General features: G+C 42.0%; 1 protein-coding gene across 1 annotated transcript in view; it reads left to right on the top strand.

Moving 5' to 3' along the window:
• The first annotated feature begins 1271 nt into the window (after nt 1–1271).
• Nucleotides 1272–24563, top strand: part of slc25a26 (solute carrier family 25 member 26) — a 58094-nt gene continuing 34802 nt past the window's right edge. The window contains exons 1-5 of the mRNA XM_034082350.2: nt 1272–1428; nt 3093–3249; nt 5619–5737; nt 13361–13465; nt 13928–13975. Coding sequence (XP_033938241.1) covers nt 1396–1428; nt 3093–3249; nt 5619–5737; nt 13361–13465; nt 13928–13975 — 462 coding nt within the window. The 5' untranslated portion in view covers nt 1272–1395. The remainder of the gene's footprint in view (nt 1429–3092; nt 3250–5618; nt 5738–13360; nt 13466–13927; nt 13976–24563) is intronic.

Genomic DNA, 24563 nt, shown 5'->3' with positions numbered 1-24563 from the left:
GGACCTTATAGTCTGTCCCAACATTCCAGCCTTCCAGAATGCCAACACTCCAAAGCACATCCTAAATGACCATGTGCAACATCCTAAATGACCATATATGGACATCATTTTCTGGCTTCCTTCACATCTTCATCTTATAATTGACCGCAATAAGGAAAATTACAGTTTTTTCTCACACTCAACCTTTTTCCACCAAACCGGTTATGGTTCAAGATCCGTTCTTGCACTTGCAGACCCCTGAGTTAGAGGGAGGATAAGAGGGAAAGGGAGGATGAAATGAAGTCAGTTGAAGAGTTATTTGCAGCAAAATGGTTGGAGCTGTATGACAGTCAGGCCTACAGGTACATGCTTCTTCTGCAGGTTGATGAGGAGCTGTGGTCAGACCTAGTGAGGTAGTAAAATGCTTGCCCAAGTATTTTTCTCTCCTCTGTTTTTTTCTAAAAATATAATTTTTTATTTATTTTTCCTCAAAGTTTTCCTTACACTTACCTGCATTTGACAAAGGCATGTTTATGTTTACACAACTGTAACTATGTGTTGTGCAGGATAGTTTTACCAATTTATTTTGGTATATAACAACTATATTTGTGTTTCTGCCCATATCGACTTGAACAATCTTTTTATGCAGAATTCTCTACAGAGCACCATAAAAGAGGAGTGCGCTTTAGATAATGCACCACAGTGTTTAGTTGGTTGGACAAAGTGTATTGTATACTATAAGTGAAGTGTGTGCCATTTGCTGCAAACGTTTTGGTAAGTCGTTATGTAGTTTTGGGTACAGTGCTTCATTTCGCAAGAGATATATGATGTGCTTTGCACTTTGGGTGTGTGGTTTTGTGAATTGTGTTAAGTGTTTTGTCAAAAAAAGTGTTTTAGCAATTGAAAAAAACTGTAATACGAAAATTATTTAAATAATAAAATAAAATGGGAAAACATTATGCTTTAAACAGAGTTAAATAATAATAATAAAATACATAATACGATCATAAAAACTTTAAGGAAATGTAATATGATAGATATATCATATAATAAAACTAAATGGCCCAAACATATTATAATAAAATAATACACATGATAAACTGAGAAAACTCAGGTAAAGTACAGTACTTGAGTGAATGTACGTTGTTACTACCCACCACTGGATATCACCGATGCAAAATCTTGCATATTCTTGGTAGAGTTAAAGCAGAAAGCACAGATTTAATGTGATGTATTTATTTTTTGCTTTCCCTGTCACGTGATAAGCTTTTGTCATGACGTAATACGGAAGAGATCCAACCAAGATGGCAGCGTCCTTGACAGGCATGTTTTGATTATAGCCGGGTGTCAAACATGCTTAACAGTTGCATATTTACGGGCAAAGCAACACAATAGAGAGGGTTTTGAAAGCGGAGCATGGAGAGACGAGAGTTCGTCGCGTACATGGTGGTAAGTTTGCACATTTCAAAAGATATTAGTGCTATTTGTTAATATTTCTACAAACACAACCGGTAATTCCAACATGTTTAATGTCATCTCCTTTGCTCAGCGACTGACATTAATGTAACACACCCTCGAAAATACTAAATTATAGTCGGACATTACAGGACATAGTCATACATACATATATATAACTAACAATGCTGGACAAAATGATTTACAAAGACTTTTGCTTAAGGTTGAACCAGCTGCTTTTGTTACGTTTTAAACATAAACTGTGGGTTATAAACAGTTATTGTGGATGAGTAGAGCATCTCTGTGTGCACGAGCCAGGGGGCGGGGCCACTATAGATTATAATGACTTCTACTTTCACTGTTTAGGTGTTTGGGAAAATTGCAACCTTTTGTGTTCCTTCCTTGAAAATGAACCATGTTAAACAAGGAGTAGCAAAGGTCTGTCGCCAGTGTATCATTTAATTGTGTTTGCTACACTGATGTTTTTCTACTGGTTCTTAGACGAGGTGAAAGGCCAGTAATGGCAATTAGAAGTAATGTAATGGCATTACTTGGAGGGAAAACATGTTTGTGAGTGTAGTGACCTCCTTTACTTTCTTTGATATTGTGCAACATTTTTGTACTTTTACATTTAAAAAAGTATTGTACTGGAGTACCTTTTCATTTTTATATTTAGGTTACTTTATTCTCCCACCGTGTTACTTATCCACTCAGAAATAGTGGCATTAGGCCACTTTATTTACTGAAGACATAATCAGTGATGAAGAACATAATAGGACATATATATCTTACACCACCTTCTTACTCCTACATTTCTTTGGCATTCCTTTTCCCCCCCAAACAATAACTTTAAATAACGTATGATCTTGTTGTAAACTATGACGCATTGTTGTGTGTATATAAAGTAGGTACAATTAGCTCCATTATGACCCGCTGCAACATTTAAATGGTGCTTATTCTTGAACGTCTTAATAATTTAATAATGTTGCGTATTAAAAGACAGAATTCGATACTTTAGTGCATTCAACTTAAAATATTTGTCTTGTCATTATTGTGCTTCTACTGTGACTGTACCAAACTCAGAAAGACAGACCAAGTAAGGCGATTTAGCCGCTAAAAGGGCAGATATTTCCAGAGAGTTTTTACTATTTCACACAAATCGGGTGGCCAAGAACATGACTCATGTTGCCCTGTGTCTGCAACAGCTAACATATTTGCCATATCAAGATTCAAGGCTTTTATTGTCATTTGTACATAGTGTAGTTATGACAATGAACATCTTAGGTCACAGGCTCCTCCAACAGTGCAACACAATAAAACAGATAAAATAGTGCAAGTAAATACAATTACATATAATATAATATAATAGTGCAGAGTTGTCTATATACAAGTAATTGGAATAGAGTTGCAAACAGATGAATGTTATGGATGTTCTTTCAAAAGTGCAGGTGTGTACAGTAACAGTCTTATGGCCTGTGGGATGAAACTGCCCCTTAGTCTGGTGGTTATCCACTCAATAAGATGATTATATGTCAGCGTTGCATTTACAGCTTGGCCCCAAGTCATTCTACTTTAAGTAAAATATCTGTATCTCCCACCACTGGTGTGATTGAGTGTGTAAAGCAGCATTATATCTCACAAAGTGATTGTTTCTCCAGGCGGGGGGCTGCGCGGGGATGTGTGTGGATCTGACCCTCTTCCCCTTGGACACCATTAAGACACGACTGCAGAGTCCGCAGGGCTTCCAAAAGGCAGGAGGCTTCAGGGGCGTCTACGCTGGAGTCCCATCTGCTGCTGTCGGGTCCTTCCCTAATGGTACCACGCTCTGTGATAGCTAGATATATGATATGAAGCTCCATTGTTCATTGTTGTTGGTAATTGATATTCATACCACACAATTAAAGTTATTTTTCGTTGTGTGTGGGCGGGGGTGATTCCCAGAGATAACCTTGCACTGTGCTGTTCATAATCTCTGTGTTGAGAGCTTAGAGCTTCTTTGAACTGTTGCTCATGAATTACCTTGTTACCTTGTCTAAAGTAAAAGCACAGTGAGAATTATTCAGAGGGCCACTAGTGGACTTTTGTTGGTTTGTGGCTGTGTGGTGCATGGATTAGTTCTTCAGTTAAAAGTAGTTTGATTTCCTCTCTGCTTCATGAAATAATTTCAAGTGGTGGCAAACTCCTCTTCTTTATTTTCTGGAGGAGATCACCCTTAAGGACTCTTTTGTTCCTTGCTTTTGAGGATGCTTTGGTCACGTGATAGTTATGTACACGAGGGGCCTCTTTGCAGAAACCCAGTTTAGGATGACATTACAGAAGCATTTTTCCTTACTGTATGTCGGAAAAAAAACATTTAAGGATAGGAAGTAAGCTATTACAGAACTGTACTAACTATGTGATTTACACATGTGAGTACTGACTTAGGATGTCATACATAGACTAAGTCCTAAGTCCAAATAACTTCCAAAGATGGCAGCAGCCCTGTTGTTAGGTCCATATGACAATGAAGATTTGGAATTATATTAACACTGACATATAATCATTGAAAGCTTGCTTGTTCTGTAAGATGACACTTGTATAAACTGCCCAGTCAAATCATTTAAAACGTGAACGCTCTATTTGTTGTCACCTAGTTAATACATGCACTATAACCAAAGATACATGAAGTCTATATTCTGAACATAAATACAGGCATGACAGATGAGTGCTGATTGAAGAACTAACCAAGAAACCAAGATTGCTCACCAAGATTTCTCGTTTCAAATATTTGTATTGAGAAGAAGCATACAAGTGTAAGCAAGAGTACAGACTTCTTTGGGGTGGAAATCATGCTTCTCTTTTTCAACATGGAAGACAAACAGAACGGCCAACAAGAAATAATAAAGAAAACACATAGCATGACAGGAATACCATACTTATGACATACATAGTCATAGTGGGAAAGAACATACAAAATAGTATACATACAAAGAAACTTAAAGGGGGCGCAAATGAGCCCAGACTACCCCCCCCCCGCCCCCCGCCGCCCCCACCCTTCCCTCCCCGAACAGTGCCACCCAAGCCATTAAAAAAACGATTGTTTGTGCAATGCATCTCAGCCGACCGTCCCCCTTATGAATGAAACCATTGGACCCCACATCCTTTCCAATTTCCCCAGTCTATCTTTTAGGATATATCAAATTGTTTCCAAATGCAGAGTATCAGTCAATGTTGTTATCCAAGCTTTGCTCATCAAGTTTTCTGATGGGCGCAGTGGACCAGTGCGTTGGTGTTCGGATAAGGGGGAGCACAGGTTCAAACCCCACTGCAGTCAGCATGTCGTTGTGTCCCTGGGCAACACACTTCACCCTAAATTGCTCCTGTGGGGATTGCCCACAGTATGGAGCATGTAAGTCGCTTTGGATAAAAGCGTCTAACAAGTAACATGTAATGTAACATATTGATAATCCCGTTGGTGGGAAGTAGATCATCTGCATTTTAGAAGCTTCAACACATCCACCACTCTAATTTAAGTTTCTTCACAGCATAAACAAATGTTTAAATGTTTGTGATTGAAAATGCACCAAGTTCATTTCTTATTTTAAAGAATAATATTCGGTTGAAAGAAGTCATAATCAATGATACTATTCAATCAAACAGCTGCAAAAATCAGTATGACTGCCCTTTTTGAAGTGCATACCAGAGAACGACTGATAAAGATAAGACGTTAAAGTCCTATCGTGTTGGTTTGAATATAATTAAATCTATTTGTTGCCGTTTATAAATTAACACTCTTGCCGTGTGAATTTATGTGACTAATGGGAGTATAAAAGAACCGAACTCTATCCGCATGACACACACTTAACTTTCTTAGCTTTTACCCTAATTGTACAAGCAGACACACACACACACACACACACACACACACACACACACACACACACACACACACACACACACACACACACACACACACACACACACACACACACACACACACACACACACACACACACACACACACACACACACACACACACACACACACACACACACACACACACACACACACACACACACACACACACACACACACACACACACACACCGCAGTTTCTCCCCTGTCAGTGGTAGTGAGGGATATTAATTGCTGTATGCTGGTTGACTAATGGGCCTTAAATGGCTGTGGTTCTGCTTGGTTTCAGCCGCTGCTTTCTTTGTCACCTACGAATTCACAAAGTCCCTGCTCGGCACTGGGGGGGGGCTAGCAGCTCCACAAGCGGCACCTGTCACTCACATGATGGCCGCCTCCCTCGGAGAAGTAGTAAGTGTCCTTCATTCTTCCAACTTTTGCCTCCTCCACTTTGGATTTTGTTGAAATCATGTTTGTTTGACCCCCTTTTAGTTGTTCCAGAAGGCCAGCTGCCTTTTGTATTGTTGTTGCTCTTCCACGCACTCTTTTCCCTTCTTTGCTTCTTTCCCACAACCACAAGTCCCCTATGAACACCATTGGCATGTCTGTTGACGTAATTGCCTTTCAAATTTCACAGACCACTAGACAGGGGGGGCAGCAGGGAGCAGGGTGAGTATGCGGTTTTGGCTTTAGGCCGCGTAGTCCATCTGGGCGAGTTAAGGGGGCTTCCTCAAGACTGTCCCATCATTTCCCCCACTTGCTGGGTAAATAAGAACTCATTACTGCCTATTTACTCATATACTTCCCAGCTCAGACCCCAGACTCCGCCAATTTGATCTGGGGAATTCAGTCTTGAAACCAAACGAGGAGCAGCGCAATTTCCTCAGTCCATCCTGTCACAATCACTCGCAGTGAACCTCAGGATCTGAGCCATATGGGGGCCACGCGTATTCACATTGGCATGAAGGGGGGTCGAGGGATGGGGAATGAATGGAAAGAGGAATGCCCCCCTGCTATACCACCATGGCTTTCCTCAAAATACTGGGTTTTTAGTATTCATGGCTTTTGGATGGATGTAATTTAGCCAAGTTTTTGCATGTTTATGAAATGGATTATTCCATATGGGATTGTGTTGACTCACTTGAGTTTAGTGTCTCGCAGAGAACACGTTACTCTACAGAGTGGTGCAGGGCTGACGTATTTCTGAAGGCTGAATGGAAGTAAGCATGGCAAGTGCTCTCTCAAAAAGGCAATGGGATATTTCCATGACATCAAAGAAAAAGCTTTGTGGCAAACAAACTTTTTGATACCTCTATGTTCAGCAAGATAGTCTCTATTAACCACTTTCATCATAATTGAGGCGTAAATGCAATTGCCACAGGTAAATAGCTTATGTTAGGCAAACAACATCTTGGTTGCACCAACGCAATGCTAAATGGGGATTCGTGTTGGCCGTTTGTCGTTTAGCCACTTGTTAGCAATCTCTGTTTTTAAAATGCGTAAAAGTTTCAGATCTTCACAAGCGGGTATTTTTTGACGAAATTACAAAATCTAGTAAGCTTGTATTAACCACCGCCCTTTTGTCATTTCAACTAACTAAAAAACGATGTACTATGAGACGAGGAAACCCAGAAGTGCTAAAATGCTGACTCATTACCGGTTTTAGGACTCATTCCTGCACCACTCTTTTGCAGATAAGGCCGGAGTGCATCTTTTAACATTTTGGGCACTTTTTGTCTGTGGAACTTGAGTGTGAAAGGTGAGGCTGAGGTTGCGGCTACCTTTAACCCCTTCCCCGCTGTTCTGGATTTGAGCACATCAAAGGCACAAATCCTCGGAGTGGGGCTCAGCAGAGCAGGGGCGGTATCCCACTGCATTCTGAAGAAAACTGGATACGTCTTGTTCAAAGAGAGTAATCTTCAGGCTTAGCCATGAAAGGCCTACCCCGGTGTTGCCCTCGACTCGTATGAAAGGCCTAAACGCCCGCACTATGATGCAATTGCTGCCATATGACTGAGAATTTTGATTAAAAGTTATTTCCAAGGGTCTTACATAAGTTTGCTGAGCCTTGGGCAAGTGGGTGTGATGCATTTGTTTCGTCTCGTGATGAAACAACTGTAGTCATTTGCTTATTTATCGAAATGAATTGAATTGGCAGTGTTGTCCGCTTGTCTTTGTTAGTTGTAATTGTAAATTGAATAACTTTTGGCTTTGGATAATACAGTGAATCTATAAAAGTCACTTTGGCCTCTGAAAAATTGTAGCAGCCATTTTTTCAGCTATATTGAAAATGAACAGAAAAAAGTATTGCTCATCCCTAGTCCTTTGTTTTTTTCCATCGTACATTGTTTTGCACAATATATTGCATTATTTTGCTTTATCATTATGAGTTCTGTTGAGGTTGCATAATCTCTGCAAGACCATTCAAGCCATACCTTATGATATGATTCTCACAACATGCACATGAATAAAGTGCTGGAAAAAGCCTTTTCAAATGATTCCTTTACGTCCTTTTTATGCTCTGCATCATGTGCTGCCTATTTATCATCTACCTTGTGGTTTTATTTTGTTTAATTTCAGTGTGAAATGTAATCAAATGGCAGCTCCATTTGGAAGTTCCCTTATGTTGGTCTACTTAAAGCCCAGAGGCACAAAGACAAAGACAAACGGCATTGCCAACATGAATGCAAACTCAAACAGATTTTCATCAACATTTAGTTGTATCTTCCACTCTGCATTGCATGTTCCGTCATGCCAGTAAAAGACAAGGGTCACCCTTGTGTTTCCCTGGTCCCCTCCACCTGCTGGTCTTTCTGTTGCGTGGGTGGGCGCAGGCTTTGACACACAGAAACTTAAAGAAGCAGGAGAAGCTACTTGATTGTTGGTTCATGTCCTCACTTCCCGATTCCACCCCTTCATCAGCCCATCATCCTTTTCCCCAGGAGTCCATTTAGTTATGTTTGACCAACTGTTTCCATTCAGCAACATTCACAACAGGGGTTTTATGGGACTTTTTGCTTTAATAATCCAAACCCCCCAAGCCCCCCTCTATCTATGATGCACTCCACTTGGCACACACTTACTAGATGTGTACTTCAGTGTGTTATGATCATACCAGAGGGAGATATAACTTGTTGGAAGTATGAGATAGCTCTTGGACATACTTGCATCCAAGCACTCTTTTCTTTATTGTCGAGCCTTTAGGTTAGCAGATATTCATCCAGCATAAACAGTAAGAAAAAGCCACATCGGAGTAATATGTGAAATGGATGATCAAGAACTTCCATGAACCATTTTTTACAATAGATTTAAAGTTCACTAACTAAATACGTTCATCAACTAAATTCGGTTTTGAAGGTGGTTGAATTGTGTAGTTTAGATGGCTTTCTGATTCGTAACAAATAACGAAATGCGATTGTTTTGACTGACATTTCAATAGTAATATGATTCACCAAACTAAAGAGAACGACGATTTTTTGAACTTTATTTAGATAACCATTTACAAATAGGGTTATTTTATAAAGTTTGTAGAATACTGCTTGGTATTAGGGACTTATCTCAGCTCCACAATACTTCAATCAGAAGGATATTTGTTCATATTTTGCTCTTACCAAATATTTAGCTTACAACGATTTGGATATTCCAAATGTAATCCATATTGCGATCTTTTGGGTTGATTGTGCAACTCTACTTAAGTGTACAGATGCAAAGCAGAAATGTACTCCAGCTGTTTGGTATTGGTCTTCACATGTCATAACTAATTCCCTTTCTATGAACCTACTTAACGCCCGCCCTGTGTAACTTGCAGACAGAAGCAGGACAGACAGAAACGGTGAGGACAGAGAGGAGGAAAGTCATAAAAGAACAAGAGAGGGTCAAGACAATGAGAGAAATCTCCCCTCGCTCAAGCGTCCTGGTGTTTGTGTGAGTGCGGCGTTGGGACGCTCCTATAAAGAATGTGTTAGCTGATGGCGTCTGTCAGGCTCTAGCAGGCTGTTATCCAGCCATTAGATCAGATTTATCTTCATTCCCATTCGCTCGACGTCTGCCCTGAAAGCTCATTTGTCAAGGCCAGGCGGCGGGTTTCTCTCGCATCTATAAATCCCCCCCCCACCACCACCTCCACCACCACCACCTCCACCACATGTCTGTGCGAGGATGTACTGGAAAATACAGTGTGACATGACAAGATGGGGGGACAGTGAGAAGGAGGGAGGAGTTTTGGGGGTAGAAACTGGCAGCCACTTAACTTGGCACTGAGAAATAATCCATGCATCGCCTTCGAGCAGCGCCACACTCTGTGATTTATTGGCTGTTGTTTCAAAGTTGGAGACACTCGGCGTCCTCATCTCTTCCCCTTTTCTTCATGACCTTTTTTTTCTTCCATCTCTTCCTTCCTTTCTTTGTCAACTCGTATTTCAGCCTACCTTGGTATTATCATGCATATCTAGTTGTGGGCGTGTGAGCAAAACTCCTGAAAGAAGTAATGGGAATATGGTTCATGTGATGGGACATACTGTCGTGTGTTTCAGGGGCAAAGATGGAGATATTGAGTTTTTATATGAGCTTTATTGGAATTGGAATTAGTATGCCATCGAGTTGGAAGACACACTTTGTCTACCATTCAACTTTAGTCCAACGTATTGTCTCATGATCAATAGAAAAGTGAGAGTCTTTCAGCTGGATTTATTGTGTTTATTCAAAGTAAGCTAAGGCCAGGACCATTCTTCTCTTCACATGTGGGACTGCAGTATTTCCTGTTTGGAAAATGGTCTGTTTTGTGAATGCGGTATATTTTAATGACAAATAAATCCAAATAATTGAGGCCCATAACAGTTGTGGCTGCCAATATGTTTTTCCAACCTGTTGTCTCTTTATGGCGCCAAATGATAATTCTGTTCCTGATTGACTGACCACTGTGTCCTCCATGAGTGGTAAAAGAGCGATGGAGCGAGGGGGGTGGGGGTCTGAGGGATGTAATGACTCAATCTGCGCATTGATTCGCCGTCTATGCCCATAATGTGCTGTGAGTCTCTGCTAATTTCCCATTCCTCACTGTGGTTCGCCCGTGATTGAGCGCCGTCTTCTCACCTTGTTGTTTGGCGGCCAGGGCTGGAAATTGAAAACGCGCTCTGTCATTTGGATTAACAACAACAACAACAACAACAACCGGCCATGAGAAACTGAGAGGCTCCGATCACAGGCAGGCAGCCTCCTAATTAACGCTGCCTGACAAACCTAACAGCTTGTAAATAAAGATGAATGGTTGCAGGAATGCAAAAGACTTCCAACGGATTTATAATAACTCGACACGCCAGAGGAAAGCATCGAGAATGAAAGGCAGGCAAAGTAGGGGAAGAAACGGGCGTCTGTCTTCCTGACTGCTTTCTCCACGTACAGCCCTCTCGTGAACATGAGGGACACATATCTAAATCTTTCATTTTTTACTTTGGTGGGCTTTTAAAAATATGATGACATACACCGATAAGACTCTCATCCTTTTAAAGCCCCAGCCTTATCTTATCATGCCTGGATTTATCCGCATTGTTCCCCTATTTGCTGCTGCTTTCTTCTGAAAGGGTCTTGAAGGCTTTGAGGTGTATCTTCTATCCACTCGGCATCATTCTCTCCACCCCTAGACGCACAAATGACTCCCAAACAAACAATGTCCCTAATTTATTTAGTATAATCTCTGGCTCATTTTGCCTTCCCTTCTGCAGTGACAGCGGCGGAAAGGCGGTCTCAACTCCAGGCCCCCGATCCAATTACATCAGTAATTACTTGTCATAGGCACTTTCTTTCTATTTAGCTGCCTTATTCCGGTCCTTTGGAGAATTTGTTAGAGGGGGGAAATGATGTACAATGTATTATAAATGGTTACTTGACCAAAGGGAGGGCAAATGAGATCTTTGAGATAGATGCAGCCGGCTTTAGTTATCTCTACAAGGCAATGCAGATAAACGTCAGGCCACTTGGTGGTACTGTTGCACCATGGGAATGCTGCAGCTCGACTATGGTCACCTGAAATGCCAAACAGGATCGCTCTTTTTTGTTTTTGCTCTCATGTACACAGAATGAGGGTTTATGTTCTCATGTTGTATTGAAAAGTGAAAGAACCAACAATGAAAGTGTTGCAGTGAAGGTCAAACTAAAGTAATGCAGCATATAGTCATCGAGAGTCAATAATATTTTAAGAGACGCATGATCTTTTTCCATGTCATGTCTGCAAGGTCTCCTTCAGCCGAGTCTGTGATTTCACTTGACTTCCAGGACTGCTGACTTCTCCTTTTTTGCTCGACAAATATTCACGTTCCTGCTCATAAGGTGTCCTTGGTGTCTTGGAGAGGGTAGAGTGGTTGACAGACGGGAGCCCTCTAACAGCTGTCGGAGTAGCCTTCTCCCCCCCTCGCAATAGAGTCTTATCCTCCAGGGTCCATCACCTCCAGAACTACCTGAGGCGCCCAAACGCTAAATCAGTATGGATAGCTGAATGGAGATGGAGCAGAACAGGATTGGGTAGCATTTGTATCTTTATTGCAATGCCTACATCACTCTTTTTGCTGCTGTGGCGAGGGTGGCACTAGCAGACTGGCATCTTTATAACGTGGGGGAGTCGCAGCGAGGGGGCTGTCTCACCAATCGCTCTGTGAGATTGCTCTCCGTTAGCCGGTGTTTCCGCTCCGGTGCAGGATAAATGGAAAATCAAGTCGCCAGGTGGGCAGCTGTGCCCGCCCGCCTGCCTTTAGGGCGATGGGAGTTTGAAGCATAAATATTCATGTCTGTCTTCACTAGCTGTTGGCAGTCCATATTTGTGTTGACACATAGCGGATGGGTTGGAACTAGTGGCGGGGAGTGTGGTTACTGAGGTGAGCCTGAAACGATGAGTTTTGATGGCAGCACATGCATGTTTTTCACACACAGATACACAGGTGAACTTTTAACCTGTTGCTCAGGTGTCATGTCTTCTGTGTGCACTAGTTTGTTAATTGGCTCGACTCTAACTACAGCACTCGTTAGCCCGCCGGCTTGATGTAATTGCTCTCCTCAGGCTGTGCCACATCACGGCCACCTGCCATGTAGAAAGAAACACAGGCTAGCACTCGGTACCTGGGCGGCACCTGGGACATAGTGTGTGGCTCCTGACACACCCACTTGCAATAAGAACAATATGGATATCGTGGAAACCATTGGACATGATCTACTGCTACCACCCATTGATGTATGAAGGAACGATGATGTTGTCTTCACTTGCTTTACTGTAAAAGATGAGCATGAGCTAACTGGATACAGCGTAAGAGGCAGGGCCCCGTTCATTATAATAAAAGCCGCTCAGTGGCACATGAAGTCAAAATGGCTCAACTTTTGAGTGTAAACATTTTTTCAGGTGATCTTCCCCATCCATGGGGCCCATAAAGCTTGTGTTTTCCTTAAAGCCTGCTTCCATTCGCTGCGTCCTGGCTGTTCAATGATCATTGATATGGACAGAAAATAACTTGCAACCTAATAATTTAGGTGCTGAGAGTTATTGGCGTATAAATAGTCTTGCATGTGGTGTGTCGCTCCAAATCATATTCAATCACCTGCATTCGCGATTGGAATAAAACTAAAGCAAATTTGACAAAAAACTCTAAGAGAATAGCTTTCCCCGACTTCACACATAAATAAATACTTTCATCACACTTTTAGTAGCTGCAACTCCTTTTCTTTGTCATAGCTTCCATCATATTACGGTGAAAACAGATCAGTGGACCCTTGACCCCACCCTTTCTTGTGTTGATTGATCTGACACAGGCAATGGTGATAGCCCTATCCTGCTTTCTGAATTAGCCATTGGATAAAAGGCAAGTTTTAGAATGGCGACTGTCAATCAAATGTGGGATATCGGCTCGATTTGCAGGATTGAAAATGCTGAGCATGGCATCCCGTGACCGACACAGAAGTTGTAATTCTCTGGTTTGGTCACCACCAACATTTGCTTCAATGCCTGGCGCTCTTCCTTGGTCGTGGTTAATCCGTGTTCTTTCCATCCTGTAGGTGGCGTGTCTGATCCGGGTGCCCACTGAGGTGGTCAAACAGAGGACCCAGGCCTCTCCATCTTCCTCCACCTACAACATGCTGCTGGCTACACTCAGAGAGGAGGTATGCAGCAGTCAAAGGCACTTTTAAATCATAACTCCAGTTTATTATTGCTCTCATCTTTATTTCTAATGTGGATTTAGTCATCATTCCTATCATTAATACCATCCGGCAACTTCTCTGGTTTTTCCAATAACTAAATCCCAACCCAGTAACTTTAATAAGTCAAATATGTTCTGCCGTTTATGATGACATTTTAAAATGTCACCAAAGATGGTAGAAATTAAAGGCCATATTGAGAGAAATAAGTTATAAAAATGTGTAACTATTATACAATTTTTCTTCCAATTTGTTTTACAGAATCTTAAACTAAAACATTTCATTGGGTGTGGATTGAACTCTGCTGCTTGTACAACAATCACTTTTGTTATACTGTCTTGTGCTAAAGTTAAAGTTTGAGATTTCATTAACATTTTCTGTATTTCTGTTATTGTAATTTTGCTGTGTCCTGTTATTTTTGCACAGGGTTTCCGAGGCTTGTACAGAGGATACAGCAGCACGGTCCTCAGAGAGGTAGGTTTCTCTACGTTTGCTTTTCTCTCTCACATATTCATCATTCATAGTAATCACAACCAAAGTGACCACCAATGAGATCACACACTCGCCTTTCTCTGATTCGGGCGCGTGCGAAGCACTTCTTACAGATTCTATTGAAATCAATTTCAAGAGTTTGCACTAAAGACAATTACTCCTTCAAGGCTGTGTAGTGAATTCTTTCTGATAGGCTGAACGAATATTGTGGCTTTCCACTCTTCTGACTGAAGACGTTTTAATTTCCTCTGGGCTTTATTGAGGTTGGAAATATTGATTTACAGTTTTTTTTCATCTCATTCAATTACTCGAGCAAGATGCTCTCCCTCCTATTAGGGCTACATCTGATTAATTAATGCAATTAGTTGCGTTATAAATGCAAAACAAAACGCGGATAAACGAGCATTGGGCTGCACTCCCTTGATGGCCGCTCACCTTTTTGTAATGAAAAAGCCGCTCTAGTTCTTTGATTCATGATCTTCTGTTTAATAGAACTTGCATACAAAATAATTGTTGCAAAATGCTGCACGGATCTCTCAACCCGCCTGATTAGTTTGAATAGACCCGGAGAAGAACATGAGAAAGGGAGGCAGAGACGGAGAGAGAAGTGTATGAAGGTGACACTTGTCTTTCCATCCTATTTTTTGGGGAGGTGGGTGTAATCTAGTCCCCTCTGCTGTGCTAGCCTGTACTTGTTTTCTGCCTCACTAAACTGATGTTATTCACGCAAATTCCATCTGGACAGACGGGGAAGGGGGGAAAAAAGGACAACAAGACACTGTGATTTCTCCGAGGGGCTCTGAATAAATGAATACATTTGGAGGCTGGCGCACGGCCTGTGTGCATACTAACACTAGCAGATGAAACACAACGGTGGCGGCGGGGATTTTGGGGCGCGGGAACGGCGAGGGATGCTCCGCGGTGATTGGCTTTGACGTGTGTCAGGAAGGTAATTCATTTTCTCTCGGCCTCCTTCGCTATCCGCCTATCTCCCCCCTTTTTGTACAAGCGACCCTGTCAGGATAAGTTTGTTTTACGTGGTTTGGCGTGGCGCCTCCCCCCTCTCGCTGGTCCACTAATTGGGGTCCTCTCTGTGCTATATATTCATTAAGCTTCAGAAGGCATTTGTGATGGGCATGATATCACATTAGTGCAGGATGTGTGAGGCTGGCCTGGACATGGAAGGTGTGACCGAACCGTTTCACATTGTAACATCAGCCGACATTCAGATAATCATCCCTACCAGAACAAGTTTGAAAGAGTTATGGGGGATTTCACACGGCGCTCGCCATCAATGCTTTTAATCAAACCCCATATCTGGATTATTGACTGAAAGTAATTATTTTGTCTTTCGACCACATTGATCTCTACTGTGGTCTGCACTCTCCTTAAGAATAAACTGTCGAGCTGTCTGCTGTGTCTGCAACTGTTGCTTTCCGGCTGAATAGAGCATGAAATCGTGAGATTCAGATTGTGGTGGAAATATTGGTTGCCGAAAAAACACTTTATTCAAGTAAGACTTCATTCAGTGGAGAAACAGTCTTATCATGAAGCTCCCAAGACTTTGTTCCGAAGTAAGAGTCTACTTCTGCTGTTCATGCTGCCTGGGTCTTTATTCATTTGTATTCATTTTATGGAAATACAATCATACTTTGACTTTTTCTACATCTCGTGATGCCTGGCAACTTCACAAAGTCATGTATTCCAAGCTCTTTCAGGAAAATAAATACCTTTTACCACTAGATGGCATGCTTACATTATCACTGCTTTAGATTTGTGTCTCTTACTTTCTCTCATTTCACTCCAATCCCCTCTCTCCTGTACTCCCCCCTTCGCCTTCTTCCCTGCTTCTGCTCCCCCATCACACCAATCCAGCTTTATGACATTTATGAGCAGCAGTCACTGCACTGAAAATGATGACTTTTTTTTTTAATGGCCAGCCCTGTATATTTCTGATCTAAAGTGCTGTGAAGGGATCTTGGATTGGATCTAAACTGCTCCAATTTGAGTTTGAGTAATGAGGCTGGGATGGGTTATTAGATAGTCATTTAGTAATGTGGTGCTATGGGGGCTGTGCAGGGATAGGTGTAAGTGAAGCTGACAGTGTCTGACACAGTCGACTTAAGAGCCCGGAACATCGTCTGATTGGCTCCAGCTTACTGCCACACTACATATATCTCTCAGACTTGTGCTCTTTCACCCACTCAGTATGATAGCCACTTTATCCAAATCCATTTTCACATATTTAAGTGGGTAAGCAAGCACACAGACAAGGAAGGTAATTGGCCTGGCTAAATGAGACTTGCCAATGAAAAATGTGTTCCCGGTTTCCATGTACCGGTGTTATGTACACTTTTCCTGTGAAGCAGCCTTAAAGTTTCTCCACCCTAACAGCTGGGACCTGGCAACCCGAGGTTCAAGATTTGGCGATGGGTGCTTATGAAACACCTCTCCATCCAGGCTCCTCCCTACACATCTCTGCTTCCTCTTTATTCTCCTCCTCTTCAATTCCCTGGTTGATTCCTTCACTGCTTCCTCCATCAGAGGCGTTGGTTGTAATGCAAGACTTACCAACATTTGATTTAAATTATTACCTACAGGCCAAATTACATTGCTCCAACTTCTTGCCGTTATATTTAGTTTTAGAGCTGGTTTGAAGGTGTTAAGCAATCAGTTTTCCTTGAGTTGCCTTCCATCTACAGATCAGTAGCGTCTTCGGGTTCAAGAAAAGCGCTGTAGAAATAAAATGTATTATTATCAATGGGTGACCCAAACAATGTTTTACCAATGTGTTGGGCCACTACAAGCTTCAAGATCAGTTTCAGAGCTCCCTCCCCGATTCTTGGAATTTATTTAGCTGGCTTTCTGCCTTGTTATTGGATAGAATAGTTGAACAGGAATGCACAGCATGCTGCAAAGGGCAGAGAGTTCAATTGAAACTGCTGTTGTAACTCGTAAGGTCTAATCAGTAGATTGTTTTCTTGATTGATTATTTCATTGTTTGGTCTGAGTCCACTACACTTTTATAATCCCAAATGGACATACTGTACACAAACTGCTTATAGTGCGAAACCAAGTGTTCATTCATGGAAGATACAACAAACGGCACACATAGAGTACTGATTAGCTGGAACCATTTCTGCCTAAACAAGTTACATCATGCTACTGTTGCAACTATTTGCTTAGTTTCTTATCATTTGGACTTTAAAACATTAGAAACAAGATTAAAGGGCAAACGGCATCCAAAAGATTTTTTGTCGGAGTGACAATGCAAAACCTACAGATATTCATTTTATGTATGAAGAAAAGCTCTGAGTATTTGCTAATATTCACATTTCTAAGCTGGAAGCAATACAATACTTGGTATTTCTGCTTAAAAATGACTTTACCTATTATCAAAATATTTGCCTAATAATTTCTCTAGACACAGCACTCACCTGATCCCCGTCCCCTTATGTTCTCACTCTAATTCCTATAATCCTGTCTGGGCCCTTTTTCCACTCCAGGGTCCTAGTTGAACCTCCACCTCCTTCAGTGTTTGATTTCCCTTGCTACATCTCAGTTGTTGAAGTGTGTACATTGAGATATGATTGAGTTGTGAAGGGTCCATACTGAGCAGTGAGGGGGGTTCTGCTTCCTCTGCTGGGATGCTGAGGCTGAAACTGTATTAACAGACAGACAGACTGTATTAACAGCGGAGCAGATCTGACCCCCGTGTGGCCCTTTTTTGGAAAAGAGCCACCTTTCACCATCTGTGACGCATGTTCAAACGGGAGAGGTGAGGGGAATCACTCTCATCCTGTCTCTGTGCTCGCTGGACCACAGAGGCTCGTGTTTATACACCCTCATATGACTAAGGCAGAGGAGAGACGGAGCAGAAAGAAGACAGACAGGCCAGGGGAGGCTAAATGTGTTTATTTTTTCGCTACATACTGTATGTAAAGGCAAGATTTGTGGGACAAGTGTGAAGGCAAGGAGGCTTCCTCCTGCGCTGTGTTTAGAGTTGGACATCGTCAGAGCTGCTGCCGTTTGTCTCCGAGTCTGACGGCAAACCAACTCCTCTAAAAGGCTTCAACACCTCCGAAAGACTGGATTACATTTCATGGAAAATGTCATAAGATCACCCTGAAACAATGAAATGCTAAACCATGAAAATGATTAATATAAAAGCGGGATGTAATGCTTACAAGTGAGATAACTTTGTTTCAATGTGTTGCTCTTTGCAAACAGATTATTACAAAGAACAATATTTGAACAGCCTTTTCAAGTCAGTTGAACAACCACTTAAAGGAAGTATGGCTCTGTTGGTTTCAAAGATGGATCTGAATGTTTGAAAGCCTACGAGCTACTGGTGCTACCTTATCTGTTTACTCTGTGATCAATAAGACGCTCTAGAGACCTGAGAAAACCTGTTGACCTCTGTAGATCTGACCCTTGACTTGACTTGACTTGACCTATAGACGGGTGTTTGACCTCTTATGTGATAAGGACAAACAATAGAACAGTGTGTGCTATCTAGGTGTTTTGTCAGTATTGTGGACACAGTTAGATATGCAATGCCAATTAGCACATCATTAAATGATTCTCAACTTCGACATTGTTGTATACATGTTTGTATAAAAGGATTGTACATGAATGTAAAGGTATGAAGATGAAATGCTAAAGAGAGGCCTCAACCTGAAGTTTATATTCCCATTTTGAATTTTCCCAGCATTCATTTCTTTATGGATCATTATCTGTCTTCCTGCTGGAATATCATTTTGGAACGCCTCCCTCGTGTTGAGTTGTTTGCAGGTTGATCTGACCCTTGTTAGAAGACTGATGGCCTTCTTAAGCTTCAGAGAACGACTGCGTGATCTCTATCACTTTACCACACACGTCCCTCTGGGGATTAATGCTTTACTCCCTACGTCAATCTTGATGACGGATGGATGGGCTTCTGTTCACAGTGCACATGTCATTCACATTAGTGTTGTTTTTGGTATCCAATTTTGTGTTTTCACTTTCTTTTGTGCGTTTTCCTACATCCAAGCTGGCCTATGTGCCTCTTTTTTACATTCCCTTAAAACATCTGGCCTTCCTTGGGGTGAACTTTGGTGGCTTTTCCTGCTACAGTAATCCCACTAAACCTCAGTACCTTCCTAAGATCAACACGTGGTGTTATTAATGACCTCTACAGTCGGATGTATTTAAGGAGTTAGCTGCCATGCTGTCAGAGCCACATGTGTGCTTTCTGCTCGGTGCAGACTTGGCCGAAGGGACGGTGGCTCTCTGCGGTTCTCCGTTGAGGATGATGCATTGGAAGTCTGTCCCACTGTGAGCCATGCATCACACGCTTATGTTAAGTACGTTTGTCCCCATTGAGCTCTTCAATCCACTCTCAAATCCATCATTAAACTGTAACATGTAAAGAAAGGAATTCTCTGTGCATTTCTGCGTCTCCCTGTGGAGATGTATCACCAGATGCTAATGCCAGACATTTTTTTTCAGGAAGAAGACAATGTTTCTTTTTACACAGATAAAGTTGTTTTCATGCGTCTCCCCTCTTCTGTATGTGTGAGTGCTGTGAACATGACCACAGCAGCCAATATTAGTCAGTGTGTCTCTCCGGGTCTCGGGGCTATGTTTGCTTCCCACAACTTAAAGCATGTTTGTGTCAATCCGAGCAGAAAACCTTTGGTACTCCACATGTGTTTCTAATAATGCACAGCCTCAACCGCCAGGCAAGGGACTGGGAGAGGGGGGGGGGGGGGGGGGGGGGAGTGGGAGTATGTAACGGAGGGGGGTAGTAGGTCTGGATTGGAGGGAAAAGGGACAGCAGTGGTTTTGAATGTCATGTGGAAGGAAACTCGTGTCAAGAGTCTGCTGGAATCTGGTGCCAGTACACACGATTGAGTGTGATGCATTATTCCCCTGATGGCAATTCTTGCAATGTAGATTTTGTTTGAATTGGACACCTGTTCCACTCGAGTTCCACAGGCATTGAAGTGACATAATGCCCTAACTGTCTAAATACGGTAATCCCATCTCAATCAGCCAGCCTGTTATGCAGTCACTATAGGAAACCTTTACACGAGGTAAACCTTCAATCAGAGCCACTTTAAATAACAGTAACATCTTATTTTCACTTGGAGTGACAGGAGAAAGTGAGAGTTAAGGGAGTGGAAGCAGGATAAATCAGTGCTGTGCGATAACCAGACATGGGGAAGCAACCAGTAAATACACTGAAGGATTACAATGATGCATATCCCATCTCATTTCTCATTTCACAGTAACTTTGGATTCAATGAAACCTATGATCCACTGTGTCTTGCAGATACTTTTTACATTACATTGCATTTAGCTGACGCTTTTATCCAAAGCGACTTACAATAAGTGCATTCGACCAACAAAATACAAACTTGAAGAAAACAGAATCATATAAGTACATCCGGCTTCATAGAGCAAAAACATTTCAAGTGCTACTCAACTGGCTTTAGATAAGCCAGTCCTTTATTAGTATAGAAGTGCTTTGTTAATAGTTCTATCGCTTTCCACACTGTTTGTAGTTTGCTAGGTTTTCTGTTGCTCATTTTCCAAGACAGTCTTAGGAGTCTCTCCAGAAGCTGCACCTGCTCCCCCCCCCATACAGCCAGTCATATGCCTACCCCCTTTCTCCTCAGTCACAACCATCATCATGCTAGCAGCAGCGCTTGCGACCTACAAGCATCTGGAACAGCCCACCTGAATGTCAGGGGTCACGCTGTGATGTCACTGCTTAATGTCTAATGGAAAGAGAGAGATATAAAGTGTCACTAGCACCACGAGCGTTCACCTCGCTCAACCCCTGCAGAGGTTAGGGGTTCAAAACAATTCATAATTCAACACTCGTCTACATCCAAGGCAGTGAAACCTGGAGCGGCTGTTTATGTGAGCCGGGGGGCTTACATGGTTTAATACTTGGAGCTTGGTATACCACAGAAGTCATTCAAACCATGTCAGATTAATAACATGTACATGTTTGGTTCCAGCAATGAGTAAATCTTTACCAGACAAAGGAGCAGTGTTCTTGTAAAAGACAGTCGTAAAACACATCTATACAAGATTATAAAACGGACAAGTCAAATCAAGCAATCTGATTGGTTCTTAGCCGTGATATACTGAGCGTATACCACGGGTAGAATTGTAAGTTATTTTTCACAACAAGTCAGTATCCCTCCGCGTCTGAGAAAAACAGTATACAGTATACGGTTGAAAAGCAAACTGAAGGCAGTTTGCTTTTCATACTGGAACAAGAAAGCAGCGGAGAAGTAACGGGGCATAAACCCTCCTTTTTACGCAGCGGTCCAGACATAGACATCAAACGGCAAAACATATTCAGTGTGCAGTTCCTTTGGCATTAGGGCAGGGATATCTAGATACTTTCCAAAGTTTGACATAATGAATTGTGCTACTTTTAAAGCAAGCAACAATGTTTTCAAATCTGTAATCAAAGAGGTCCGCAAAAACGCTATCGAAGCAGTTCCTGCCGTTGCTACAAACAGTAACAACGGACTATTTTTCTTAGCGGATGCATGTCAATTTAAATCAATACATACAACTATTTTTTAAATCAATAAAATCATTTTCTAAATCCATAAAAGCATTTCAATTAATATTGGGAGTCATAACGTTACTTTGTTGAGAATGTGGCCATGTAATAAGCGGGATAATGTGCAGCGACTTGCCGATCTAGATCCCTCCGCTTCGCGTCGGGCTCCTGATCAGCCTGTCGGTGTTCTTTTCCCCATAATGACCGCGTCGCTGCACATTATCCCTTACTTATTAGCCTAACCGGCTGGGATCATCTACCACTTGGTTCAGAAGACAAATATCTCAACCATGGGATAGAACTGAGGTATCAAGACATGCATGCTCCCCAGAGGATGAATCCTACTGACTTGATCCTCTGAATGTTATCCATCTTATCTTTGCTAGGGTCAATCAATAATGAGGCAAATATTGGAAGTATTACGTATACATTTGGTTTAGATATTCAAGGTCCCCAGAGCATGGATTTCACTTTAACAAAGCTTTCTGACTGTGATCGCTTCTAACCAAAACATTGGCACTGCCCATAGAACATTTAAATTCCATCAACAAAAATCTGAGGGTTTTATCCCAGAGTTTCCAACTAAAGATGATTTCTGAGTTTCAGTCACCAGAAAATGGCAAATAAAGGGCAGCGAAGGACTTACACAATGACGTGGAAATGACTGAAATTACCCTGAATATCATGTTAGCTTAGCACCTTCGTTTTATTAATGTATTTTATTTTGGCTGTATTGCCTAAAAAGAGGAAGTTAGTGACTGGATGAGAAGTTAGATAATATTTAAAAACAGCTCGGGTGTCTTATCCATAACAGGCTGGTGTTTTCATATCCACAGATAGTGCAGCCCAGCTTTATGTTGAGCAGCCTTTGCCGAGGCCGTGAAGCACATTGATCAGGTCCATGCAAGGTTTTGTTTGACTAACTCATCTATCTGTGTGTGCTTTTTCAAAGTAGCTGCGTCACTGCCAGTATACACTTCTCTCAGTATGGAGATTCTGTTATTTCCAGCTGTGATGCTGCTGTTATTATCTGATTCCCAGCTGATAAGATGTTTCTGTTAGTGAGAGACAGAGAGAGAAGCATTTCTGTTGGCCGTCAGGCAGCGGTTGGTTTGCTGGAAGTACTGTGATCTGTGTTTTATTGCTGTGGGCAATGCTCCCAGAAAACATAGTGTGTGTGTGTGTGTGTGTGTGTGTGTGTGTGTGTGTGTGTGTGTGTGTGTGTGTGTGTGTGTGTGTGTGTGTGTGTGTGTGTGTGTGTGTGTGTGTGTGTGTGTGTGTGTGTGTGTGTGTGTGTGTGTGTGTGTGTGTGTGTGTGTGTGTGTGTGTGTGTGTGTGTGTGTGTGTGTGTGTGTGTGTGTGTGTGTGTGTGTGTGTGTGTGTGTGTGTGTGTGTGTGTGTGTGTGTGTGTGTGTGTGTGTGTGTGTGTGTGTGTGTGTGTGTGTGTGTGTGTGTGTGTGTGTGTGTGTGTGTGTGTGTACACCTCTGCCATGTGTGTTTAATACAGGCATCGGCGTGTGTTTGCCATGCTGGAGATATCAAAGCGGGAATCATTATTACCTACCTGCACGCTTCACTCTAGGTTATCTTACAGACTTGAATTTACCTTTGTTCATGTTCAAAAATAATACAGGAAAACCCATGTAATGCTTTCTGCCTGTAGCCAGCTTTTGGCTCATTAGAAATGTTTATAAAATAACCAGTATTCATTGCATTGCTGCTCCTGCGCAGTCCCACCCTATTTCAGTAAACCACAATTAGCATGCAAATGTCTTGCCTGACAAAACCACCCATATTTTTGTATAGAGTTCAAATACAAATAACTGTACAATATTGACATTTCGCTGTAAAATGAAAAAGCAAATCTTAATCACTTCATTTATGGTTGCCCTGTAAAAAAATCTGACTTTGTTTGTGCTGCCGTCCGCAATAGAATCCGACAGAAGTAATCAGCCTGTGGTAAATGTAACTACACCATACACCCACTACACCTGGGTTATTGATGTTCTTCAATAAAAGACAAAAAGAAGACTCGTTATGATGGGATTACACCAGCCACAATGCCAAATCAGGACGGGGGGAAAAAGTTGAGGGCTAAAAATGACAGTGTTTACATAGTTAGGTCAAAAGCTATGAGATATGTAATCATCCATCTTTGCTCAGTACACCTTATGCCCCGATACACCAAGCTAGGGCCTGCCGTTGGCTAATGTCGGTAAGTCAGTGAGTATCAGTGATCCCTTTCTTGCCTTGTGTCCCGCAGTGTTGGCTAAGTTCGTCCCATGTTAGCAGATTTTAGGCCAATTCAACATTTCAAGTCAAATGAACATGTTGAATTGGCAGCTAGACCCGTGGGAGAAATAACTCTGTGAATGACTTCAAATGTGGGATAATGACAAAGCACATTTCCCTTTTAAGCTCCAGCCTTTCCCAACTGAGACATATGCTGCTCAATAGCCTCTTTGCTTCTCCACCAGCTGTGTAGCTTGGGTAATGTTGCACCTTCAACCTCTCCCATGCCTTGCACCAACACATTTTCTCTCCGTCCACTCTCCCACGTCTTACTCCTCGCCTCAGCCAGACCCTCGGGCCGCCACACATCTCTCTTCCTGTCAGCAGCTAATTGGTCGACCCTCAGGGCATCCTGTGTCACACCACACCACCATTCATTGGCTAATATGCACTCTGCCATTGATGTCATCAGTCAGCGGCTGTGACGGATCCAAACTGTCATGTTTTAACCCAACTAAATCTTTCACCTGGTCAACATTGAACCAATAAATGATATGGTAAAACTGCATATTTTTTCATATACGCAAATTGTGAATATGTTTTTACAGAGTGAATCCCATTCATCTTGTTAAGCATTTAAAATGTAACGTCACATGGGAATTTGAACTAAAATGTTACATAAGCAGCAAGCTATACTGTACTTTATCCATGTACTAAAAGCTTTGCAGAAAAACAAGTCGTCTGTCAAGGAGAACGTTTCTGTTTTTC

This window comes from Pseudochaenichthys georgianus, chromosome 5 (genome assembly GCF_902827115.2).
Source record: "Pseudochaenichthys georgianus chromosome 5, fPseGeo1.2, whole genome shotgun sequence".
Taxonomy (NCBI): domain Eukaryota; kingdom Metazoa; phylum Chordata; class Actinopteri; order Perciformes; family Channichthyidae; genus Pseudochaenichthys; species Pseudochaenichthys georgianus.
This window is presented reverse-complemented; position numbering and strand designations above follow the sequence as displayed.